Source organism: Schistosoma haematobium, chromosome ZW, assembly GCF_000699445.3.
Source record: "Schistosoma haematobium chromosome ZW, whole genome shotgun sequence".
Lineage (NCBI taxonomy): Eukaryota > Metazoa > Platyhelminthes > Trematoda > Strigeidida > Schistosomatidae > Schistosoma > Schistosoma haematobium.
In genome coordinates, this window is record NC_067195.1 from 51440241 (window position 1) to 51452563 (window position 12323).

Genomic DNA, 12323 nt, shown 5'->3' on the forward strand with positions numbered 1-12323 from the left:
AAGTTTTGGTTACTCGGCTTCTAGTCATATGTTTTTGTGTATTTGTGAGCTAGAAATATAATTTATCTACTGAAACATAGAATTAGTTGAAAAGGGGTATTTTGAAAGTCGAGTAATTTAATCATTAAATTGAATGTTCCACGTAGCTTATGTTTGTTACTCGAAGCTTTGGAATTACTACTGTTGAATTAGATATTAGTATTCCATTTTATGTACATTGATTTTAGCATCTGATCTATTTTGTTTGTATCTAATTAGATTGACTGATAACCTCTATTGCATGTACTCATTTGTAGTTATCAAGTTATACAGTTATTAGAAATAAAACAGTTTAAACTTAAAACGATGATCTAACTGCTTGTTATATCCAGTTTCATAAAATTAGCATAATTCAAATATCTGTTCGACGAACTTTAGATGGATCCTTTCATAAATTTGTTCAATTTGAAAATAACTTCCATAAAAAACTAGAGAATTACCATAAACTATGTAAAACATTCGATTGTGATCTATAAAGACAATGGAATTGTCAATATTAAGCATTAATAATGAAATTGATTGGTGATTCTATTATACAATAAACTGGTTGAAGTTAAATTATGAAACAGTGGATATCAGTATCATGATGTATGTGTATTACATCTTCTTCAGTTTACAGATAGATTTCCTTGTGATGTCATTAATGCGTTCTGATAAGAATTTTCAAAGTGGTATTTGATTTTTAGTAATTGTCTGACTGATTTCAGTTCAGTGCAAAAATTAACTGGATATCTAGTTAATCATTCATACTTGATAAATATGTAATAGTAACTATGCAAAATATTAACTATAACAACTAGACTGTTAATGGTATTTAAATTAAATGATTAAAAATATTTGATAATCAAAATTATTGAATATCAACAATGATTTCAATAAGATTTAATCAATGTAAATGTTATGTAATAATTGATTTTACCAAAACTAGTAGTTAGTAGACATCGTAACAGTTCAGTTATTGATTAAAATAATGAATAAATCAATGTTAGACTGATATTAAAAACCTAGAACCACTGGATAGCTGTTTCGAAATTCAACAATCTGTACAATTCTATATTATAATATCAGTTATTATTTAAGATTATATTAATGTTTTAAATTAATAACGATGCTAATAGATGTCTATTACATAGATGGACGTTGAAAGATCTGTTATAAAAATAACTTACTTTTGTTTTCTCCAATGAAAATTTTAATCATCTTATGAATTTTGGTAGTCTGAATGTCAAAAAAGTACTTGAACTGTAAAGTTTAACTAAAACTACATGTTTACCAATCTTAGATTGTTTCTTTCAAAATTATTTTTAAATAGTGATAAATTTAATGAAAGTCATTAATGAACATTGAAATTATGATTTGTGTAATTTATTTAAACGAAAGAGAAATTTCGAATAAGACATTATATCAACATCGTTGGATTCCAACTCAATGGTCTAGAGGTCAAAATCCTGGGATCGTGAACGCTCATTGCTAAAGGAATCCCATACTAAGACGAAAAGGTTGTTCAGTCCTTCCAGGTTTTTTATGGTGATCGACTCATGAATGTAACTATTACAAAAATATATCGTAATTAAGTAGATTTAATTTTTTTTTAATTTTTTTTCTTTAGAAATTGGATCAAAAAAATAAAATTGATTTACAAAAACCTTTCATAGGATCAATTCATTTAACTAATTCACCAATTCAAGAAATTGATACAGTGAATACATGTGAATCATTTGACTCCAATAGTAATAATAATAATAATAATTTACATTCAGGGAAATCACATCAAACAATATTTATTACAACACGTGTTATTCGTCGACATTCATTACCGGAAACACAATTAGCTATTAGAAAAACATTTAATTTTTCATTATCAAATAAATCAAGTACTGTTGTTCTATTAAAAAATGATACACAGAATATGTTATCATTTCATTCAAGAAATAATCATATTAATATACCGATTAGTAAGATTAAATCTCAATCCTCTACCATTAAATCACCATCATCATCTACATGTACAGTATCTGCAAATATATTACACATGTTATATGAAGAATTAAAAAATAATAAACCAAATTATTTATCATCGAAAATTGATTTAAAATCAATTCCAAATACAATACGTTGTAAAGATAATAAATTATTAGAACAAAAAGTGTTAGATTTAAATTATGATCGTACAGTTTTACGATTTTCTGCACTTGCTCATCGTCGTAGTAGTGCACCAATTACAGAACATTAATATTTACATATATATATATATATATATATATATATATATATATATATATATTGTTTGTGTGATCAGTAATACTGTTTTTATTATTTGCTATATATTCACACTGCATTCAGATTGATTGATTCAATCTTCACTCAGTAATATTAATATTAACGATACTACTACTACTACTACTACTACTACTACTACTACTACTACTACTATTACTACTAGTACTGATACTATTAGCGCTATTAGTATTCAGTCAGTCATGTACTTTATCTGTACAGAAAGTAATAATAAATATTTATGTAATTTTTTTTAAAAAGCATTATCAAAGTGAAAGCGAATCTATGACTTCATAGTTATAGCATTTATTTTAACAACTAAATGAATTGTCGATTTCAATTGCAATTTGTCTATTACAATTCAGTAAGTCAGGATGGTACAGTTAATGATCTACAAATACTTATACAAACTAAATTTGGATCATATACGAATTCTATGAATCTTTTGTACGGGTTGAGACAAAGTCTTACATTCATCATAGTTGATAGCTTATGTAGGAAATTAAGAGAATAAAACACATAAATATATTCATCTTCATGCCAGTTTATATGAGTGTACATGTTGACCCAATAAATAGTTTGTTTTCTTAAATAAATAAACATTAAATTTTCCGTAAGATTTCATTCGATTCATTCATTTTTTAGTTATAATTATTCAAACATTTTTTTGAAATTGTACGTATCTTTGCTTGTATACATCTGTTAATGTTGATTGTTTATAACAAAATAAAAATAGAGTAACATCTTAAAACAACAAAGAATTTTGCTCAATTTTAACTCATTTCTTTTTCTTCTTTTTTTTGTTTTGAAAATCATCTATATTTCAAAGTGTTATTCTTTACAAACATTTCATAAGTACTCTTCAGTTCATCTGGACAACATAATGTCATATATATATATATATATATATATATATATATATATATATATATATATGATAACAAGGAGACAAACTAACTTGTTTTTGCATACAAGCCTTAGTAACATACGTAAAGGACATTTCTATTCAGGTAAACATAATGTTTCCTTTTTAAGTGATTAGGAGATATATTTATTTATTTATCTGCATATGTTTACATGATGTAATATATGTGCGTTCGTTGAAAGACATACATATATACACGGATGAACGGTCGCACACACATATAGTCACAAACATATGCTTAACTGTTAAAAATGTAACCACACTAATGTATCTTGACATTAGGCTGAAAAATCTTATTTATCCCCAAGCTTATGATCAAAATAACACTTTATTACATAATCTTCCCTATTTTAAATGATGATCACAATAAAAACGAACAGTGTGAAATGGGAAAAAAAGACAATATTATTGTAATTTCGGTAAAACGAATTAATGTAGTGTAATGAAACTTGTATCATTTTACTCTGTTGAGTACACAAATTGGCTTTTTCTTATTCAATTATTATCATTTAGGTTTTACATAAAATTTTTGTTTTGTTTTTCTCCTTTTTATCACGGATATTTTCATTTCTCTTTTTTGTTTGTTTGTTTTGTTTTTGAGTTTTACAATTTCCACCTCTTTATTCTTTTAATTTCAATTGCAGTCAGGTTTGTTTTTAATTTTGTTCCAGTGAATTAAGCCGGAACATTAAATAATAATAATATTTGTGACATACAGTTGTTTATTCAATATTGACAAGTTTACATTTTACATAATACACTATTACTGTTTTATGCATCTATACATATACACGTATATTATGACAATAATAAATTATTTTTAAAAGAGATTTGTTTTATAATGGAGATTAATGGGTTTTTGAACATGACATGACTAATTGAGTCAAGTTACTGATTGTTAATGTTCGTTTTTTTAAAAAAATGATCTGGTAATATGAGTAAAAGACTTTTATGACTGCGTTGCCAATTGTTCTATCTGGTCGTTGTTAATTGTTATGTTAGCATCATTTATTACTTATACTTGTAAAACGAGAAACAAATGCAATCAAAACTGATACAAGTAAAGATTTATTAATCCTAAAATAGAACGACAATCTTAGTCCAAAATAAACTCGATATATATAATGATTGTAAACCTATTTTGAATACCAATCAGGATGAAATCGCATATATGAAAACTGCCCATAGTTAAAACAAATCATATGCTGCATATCATGCTGAGCATAGTTCATGTCAATTGAATACAAGAATATTGTATGTTATAAAGAATAAAATATCATACGGGAAAACAAAACTGAATGCTACACTAAGAAGTAATTATCAAATCGAATTTAAAAAAAAAAACGAAAGTAATGCTGAACAAAAAATCACAACGAGTAAAATAAATGTAATTTGAAATTTTTATCCCGTCATTATCAAAGACTAAGACAAAAAAGAAGGATGAGACGTTGGATGGATCGTTTCCGAACTCAAAGTTCAGGTTTGAGATCGTGGATTGCTAATACCTCAGCAGTGCATAAAATATTGATTTGACACACCTTCGGTCCAGTTCCTTTAACTCTGTACATTACTTAAAAAGAAGAATCTTTTGGGGTGATGTGTCCACAATTAATTAAATGCTCCTGTATAGAACTTAAGCCTGAACTTTGCGTGCAGAAACGATACGTCCAACCTCTCATCCCTTCTTGGTCCTAATTCCCTTAATGAAGTGATATGCCGACTAATCGAATAATGAGAACTGGTTCATGTGCATTTCTGCTACAAACCAATGAATTTAACTTGACTAAGACATTAATTATACGTATTTATTAATTGCGAAATATATTTCCTACTCATAAATTATATGATTTACACCTATATTACTCATACAATACCACTTGACACCAATAGTCATCCATAGAGGTAAAAAAAAATTTATTGAAAATAAATTCGGAGAATAAGTATTTCGTCTATTATTTGCTGTTTGAACTATCAAATGTTTTCGTCATCACAGTCTATCAATTTCACAGTAATCATCGGTGCCGTCAGAGATTGAATTAAGGACATTATATCTCACATTCGAATGCCTAAACCAGTGATTTACATGTATAAATTCAATTGGTCAACGGTATTGAGTCACTAGTTCTTATGGCTTGTGATAGATAACTGTCTGACACCTGAAATGATTGAGCTCGATTAGTCAAGGCTTCTCACTAAAACTTCCAGAATTTTACTAGTGAACATATGAATATGATTTGCATATGTGGTATGTAGGGATTGTTGAATTGTCATCGATTGACTGCACACTGATGAAGATTACCATACTGGGACAAAATATTTATCAATACCTCTTGTTTCTAAATGGTTGTGTATAATCAATTATTAGTGCGAATTATTACTTATTGTTTAAATTTATAGGAATCTTGTCAGTAAAACTGTGAATAATTTGTTAGTAAATTATTTTAAATATTTCAGTGTAATTGTTATTGGTTGGAATCTGTGCAATCGTAAATAAAATCCACAGTTGATTAAACAATATGTAATAAGGAACGATAAAATGATGTAACAATTTTTTAAAATTAATTACTGAGGAGTTCCGCCCAACTATGTGCGGGAATAATGCAGAATATAAAGACTTCCAGTGCATGTAGACATTTTTTCTTAAGATAATAATTATTTTTTTTAACGTGAATGAATTCATATGAGATATAGATGCCATATTGTGTTTGGGCTCTCTCACCTTATCCTGTAATCAGTCAAATAACACCCATAAACAATCAATAACTTTAACCAAATGCAAACTCAAAACTATCAGCTGATCTTCAAGTGCTGCTTAGAGATATGATGACAAATAAAATGAGACATAATCATTTCTGGCATGCGTTAAAAAGCTCGTTCATTACAGAACCTTTTCCCTCTAATACCCAAATTAATCTTTATTTGTATTATATAATTTTTTCTCATCACTGAACGTATAATTGTCCATACGATGCAATGATAGTTTAGTAAATCATATTCAGAGAACTTAACATTCATCAATAGTGATTCGTCAAATCAAAATATTTCTCCAGGTACAGTCATTTCTAGATTTTGACTAAATTAGTAGCATGCGCAAGAAAAAGAACCTTTACCACTCGAAAATTCCCAAACTTTGAAAATATTCACCAAATAGAATTTCTGATTATATATATAACTGTACGTAGAATCAGTATTGTTTCTTTTATATCGTTAATAGAAAACATTTGAATATTTCCATTATTGGTAATCATTCTAAAATGGCATTCGTACATTCTTTGTAAATTTCATCGATATAATCATTTTACCGCAAATGTTTACATAATAGATACATTGTGGTTAGTAGAGGAATCTAAGACTGGCATTTCGTTTTATTTGGGATTTGTCAAATGGATGCACAGCTTTATTCAAATCCTTTCCCATAATGATACAAATATCAAACCATATTGAACGAGTGAGTAGATATCTTCACTCAACAGCTCAAGAAATAACGCATTAATCATTTGAAGTAAAGGGTATTAGTTTCAATTCCCAATATGAATAACAACACTGGAATGCATTAGATCCAAATTGAAGACTCCTTAATAGAATAAAACACAACTACTTCACCTTACTATTAGTTACAATGAATTTATTCTTCTAAGCATAAAACTCGAATTATTTTATTCTATTCGAGTGAAATTCATCTAATACACTGTATGTAGGTGGATAATTCATGTTAAACATATTGTAAACATCGATAATCTTAACTACTTTAATTAAATTGATGTTACTTGTCATTTTCATGTTTACTGAAAACAATAACAAAATAAAATATCTTGTAATATGAAACACTTATAGTTTAATCTTTTATGCAAATTACATATGACAAGAGGGTTCTTTTCTCTTTTTCATATTCAAGCGTAAAACTGAAAACTTTTTCTTTCTTTCTTTCATGAATGTATTGACGATATGTTCATCAGTTTTGTTACCTTCTAGTAAGAATTTTTCTAGTCATATCATTTTGTTATATAGTGTTTTTTAAAACGGTAAAGTTGGATGGTGACTAGCAGTGGAATCCAGGACACACGTTTCGTCCTACTTTGGACTCATCAGCTGAATGTCCCTGCATCCCAGAGTTGGTTTTCACTACGAGACTCGAACCCAGTACCGTTTGCTTCAAACGCCATCGCGTTATCCACTTAGCTACTGAGTTCTGATAGCCATTAGCTTGTGTAATGGGTTGAAGTTTAGATTCATTTCGTATTGTTTGTTTGAAACCTCCCAATTGATGTTTAGGACTGAGATTATTCAGTTTCATACTGGCATATATACATACTGTGCGTATTGCCTCGATATTGCCTTAATTCACTAATGCACAAGCTAATGCCTATCAGGGCTCAGTAGCTAAGTAGATAACACGATGGCATTTGAAGAAAATGGTACTATGTTCGAGTACCGGGGTGACTATCAACTCAGTGATGCAAGTACATCCAGCTGACAAATCCAAAATAAAAGGAAATGTCAGTCTTAGATTCCTCTACTAACCACAATGTATCTATTATGTAAACATTTGCGGTAAAATGATTATATCGATGAAATTTACAAAGAATGTACGAATGCCATTTTAGAATGATTACCAATAATGGAAATATTCAAATGTTTTCTATTAACGATATAAAAGAAACAATACTGATTCTACGTACAGTTATATATAATCAAGAATTTTATTCGGATTTATCTATCATATTTGAACATGTATATCATTCAATTGCATAATTAAGACTGGTTCATTTTTGTGATGTTTCAATTAGGGATATCGAGTATTGTAAGATCAAATAAACATTTGAAAGATGAACAAATTATTTTGTCGTATCTTGGACAAATCAAAAACCACATTGAATAGTTGATGCATTTTTTCCTGTTATGTTACCTGTAAACTATTTGACATTTTATTCAATGTAAACATTAGATAAAATTTATTTTAATGGGTTCTCATCAAAACTGTAATTATTTTTAAATTCACTGGGATGCAGATACATCTAGCTGAAGAGTCCCAAACGGGACAAAACGCTTGTCGTTGATTTGACTGCTAGCTACTATCCAACTTTGCTTATAATGCCTGTGAATTAAGGCACTATCGAGGCAATACACACAGTATGCACATATGCCAATAAGAGAATGATCAACTGCAGTGCTAAACATCAATGGGAACATTCAAGTAAACAATACCAAGTGAATTTACTATTGTTTTTTTTATTTAAAAAGAAACTAATATTAGTGATGCTATTGTTATTTCTTGAGAGGTTCTGAAAAAAAGGTGACACGTACATAACACAATAAACATACATTCTTCAACAGTTTCTGTCGTAAATAAAATATAATAATACACGATATTTTTTTGCGCTTTCATAACAGTTGTGTAATCCCTGCTGAAATCAGTTTTTATATTTTAGTGTCGTTATTATTATTATTACTATAATCGATGTTGATCGTTTTTAACAAATGATAAACAAAAATAAAAAAATAAGGTTTTCAGGGAGAGAATTAGTTAACGTGTGTTTGATTCTTTTATTCATCATAAATGAAATTTCTAAGGGAAATAGATTTTTGTTTTTTTATTAAAGAATATAAAGAAATTTTTAATGATTAGTAAGCAGCCAAACTCTAGTTTTCTGAAGTTTACTGAAGCCGTTGCTATCAGGCGTCAAAAACCTGACCTATGTGTTCAAAAGGAGACGGTTATTAATTTCTCCTTGCATTGGTGACAAATATTCCTTCTCTGCATCTTAAGATTCTTGTTCTTTTCCTTCAATCCTTTTCTCGCATTTATTACATCATTTATTTCGACTTTCTTTCAAATTAATAGTCTAATTTTATCAACTGAGCGCTACTCACTATATTCTTATCAATATTTATTCATTATGTAATCACTTGTTTCTAGCCGTTTGAACTGTTGTCACAATCAATGTTGTAGAATGTTCTTTCACGTAAGGCATATATTGACACTGTTCAGTCTATTAAATTTATTCACACCCTTGCTATACTATACTAATATGTCTTCAATATAATCTCCGACTAAACACTCTCATGTAAGTAATTTAAACCCATTATGTAATTATGATTTTAAATATCACAGGTTGTAAGCAGCTGACGAGAACCAACGAAATAAAAATGAATTCATGTTATTCTGCTAGAATGTTTGTTCTTGCTCTTTTCAAAATGATTCGAATATTTTATAAATAGTCTTATTAAATTTCTTTCAGGTTTTGTAATTTTCTTGTCAGTTGAAGAGTTAAAAATCAAGTGAAGTGTTGAGAAACACTTAACGTTTTTTTTTGAAAAAACAAAACAAACAAAGAATTGTACTGTGATTAGATGGTGGTTGGAGGTAGTCAACAGGAAACCCTGGACCCGGGTTTCGTGATACTTGGCACTCGTCAGCAAGGTGTACCTGTAATCTTGAGGGAACTGGTGCTCCCTGGCGGATTCGATCTCGTGTCACCCAGCTTCACAGTCAGAGACGTTACCACTGAGCTATACGAGCCGTGACCAACCTCCTGTAGGACTGAGATGTAATCACAATTGATTGATCACTGGGTGGTGATCAATCTCATGCTTGTCTAGTCCCTATTAGTGCAGATCGAATGCTATCGATCATGTTGCAATGTGGCCACCAGTCTAGGTGACTCGACACTGTATTGTGTTTGTTTGTTGTAAAGTGGTCGGATCCACGAGAACTGTCAATTTGATGTGTTTATAATATTGAGAAAAAAAGATGGAATCTTATCCTGAGTTACTAAACGTTATAGTCAGAAACAGGAACCAATTAAAACAATTATGGGTTACTGTATATTATTTTTAAGTATTTTAAATTTACTGTCACTAATGAGTACTCTCCCTAACTTTCATTTGAATGGGCGGGTCATACTGTTTTCTAGTGAGCATACATACAATCAGTATTTCATTCGATGTTTTGTGATGGTTTCTGCACATTTACACTTTGAAAAATTTCATATTTAGATCGATATCATCCTTGAAAGTCCTAGATCCAATGTCATGTAGATTCATTAGTCTACACTTTTTAAAATTTCAAAACTAGGACTGCGAAACAACTGTTGATTATCACCTCGTTTTCATTGCTCTCATATTAATTTAAGTTTGTGATAAAGCACATTTTTGTTATTTCCTTCAAAATGTCAACATTTGAACACTTGGATTATTGATTTTAAACCAATTTCATCAAATATTTTTGTTATTTATTCTAGTGATTCTGTTTCAAACTTTCATCTTTATTATTGAAAATGCTCTTTAAAGACTACTTATCACCAACTTTCTCAAATGTCTTATATGCAATACTGATGGCTTTTTTATTGCCTGAAAATTCTAATACGAAATGATTCAGTTTCCAAAATATTTCTGCATGTATTTGCTTTTCTCGGAAATTTTTTAATTTTTTTTGCAATGAAGTATATTTAAGGAGAAACAATTGAATTTTGAAAAACCCAGAAACTTAAATAGGCAAATATAGAATATATTTGTACAATAAGATTAGTCTACTCATATACAAGCAATAGTAGTCTTAAAAGTACTTGTAAAGCGATTGTAAGATTATTTATTTCATAAGAACTCACTGAAGTACAAACTTATTATTCCGTCAGCGACTTTATGTAATACGTTTCTTGATGAAGATTTTATTTGAAGATCAGTGATTAAGCCAACCAATCATTTACATTCCTAAATTTAGTCATGTTCCAAAATAAGAAGACTATCAATGACTGCCAAATCATCTGATAAGTGTTCTCTGGTTTTTGATAATCTCCTAGATGATATCGATCTATAATGACAAAAGTACATATCAACATAATATTAATCTTTGTAACTTATTAAGTTAAATCATTGTATTATAATTATTCATACAGACGTACTAGATTATTCATCAATGAAAATGCTGCAATGATTAAAAATCCTTCTGGCTTTTAAATGATGTTTAAGTGAAGAAAAGTGGATGTTCAATCATGTGTTTTGAATTTGTGAAACAACTTTCAAAAGGATACTTGCCGATTTAATGAAATTTTATCGGTCTATTATGTGTAGGTTATCAATATGAGCATAAAATTTCACTTGAAAACTTTCACTATCCGTAGACATAAGATACATTCTGATAATACACCACAATATCAATGATACTGACTTTAGCTAATCGAAAAAAACTATACGAAGGCCAAATTGTAGTAGATTGGTCTATTAGATACCTCATATATTGAAACTACTTACACTAAATAGTATTTTGAATAAAATGGAATTACGAAAATAGTGGTATATTCCAGTAGTTGAGATCATGAGTCAATTGAAGCTAGACCGTCATGGAAAAACTAAAAGAACTGGACGGCTGTTTCGTCCTATTGTTGGACACCTGGAATCCCGCGAGGCGGGTCGTGGATGTGCACTGCTGAGGAGTCCCACAATAGTATGAAAAGGCCGTCCAGTGTTTCCGGGTTTTCCATGGTTGTTTAGCTCCAATTGACTCATGATCTCAACTATTAAAAATACTAAAATCTCCACAAAACCCTTTATGGTATATTCGTTTTCGCATTTTAGTTGATTGATTTACAAGATAGCTCATCTACATTAAATATTAAAATGTATATGTTTATTTAAACATTAAAACTTTTAAAATTTTAGACAGTTTAAAATAGTAATTTTGAATTATGTAATGAATTATCTTTATAGTTTATAAATGTAATTGTATAATGATAGTGTGTTGTGGGTTACTTATATCCACATAAGTAGTATAGAACGGTGGTCAGACATAGAATGAATCATAGCACTATCACTTACTAGAATTCATTTTACTATATGGTTCTGAGGTTTTAGTGAGATGCTCTGTAATTGTGTACTAAAATACATTCGATTGTCTTCACTGATGTTCTTGTTCATTACAATAGCATTGTTCAGTAGTATATACTAAATCTACTTTATTCTCTTATAACTAAATAAATCCAATCCATTGTATACAATGTAAAATTGAACACATAAATAAATGATTCCTAGTCATATATCGTAAGTGTTCAGTTATAGTCGTATTCAATGTAAACAATATCAAAGC

The 12323-nt window shown here is 29.1% G+C and overlaps 1 protein-coding gene across 1 annotated transcript in view; it reads left to right on the forward strand.

Annotated features, from left to right (window-relative positions):
• Positions 1 to 4068, forward strand: part of PDE7A (High affinity cAMP-specific 3',5'-cyclic phosphodiesterase 7A) — an 84941-nt gene extending 80873 nt beyond the window's left edge. Inside the window, exon 13 of the mRNA XM_035734140.2 lies at positions 1649 to 4068. Coding sequence (XP_035589098.2) covers positions 1649 to 2272 — 624 coding nt within the window. The 3' untranslated portion in view covers positions 2273 to 4068. The remainder of the gene's footprint in view (positions 1 to 1648) is intronic.
• Positions 4069 to 12323: the final 8255 nt, after the last annotated feature.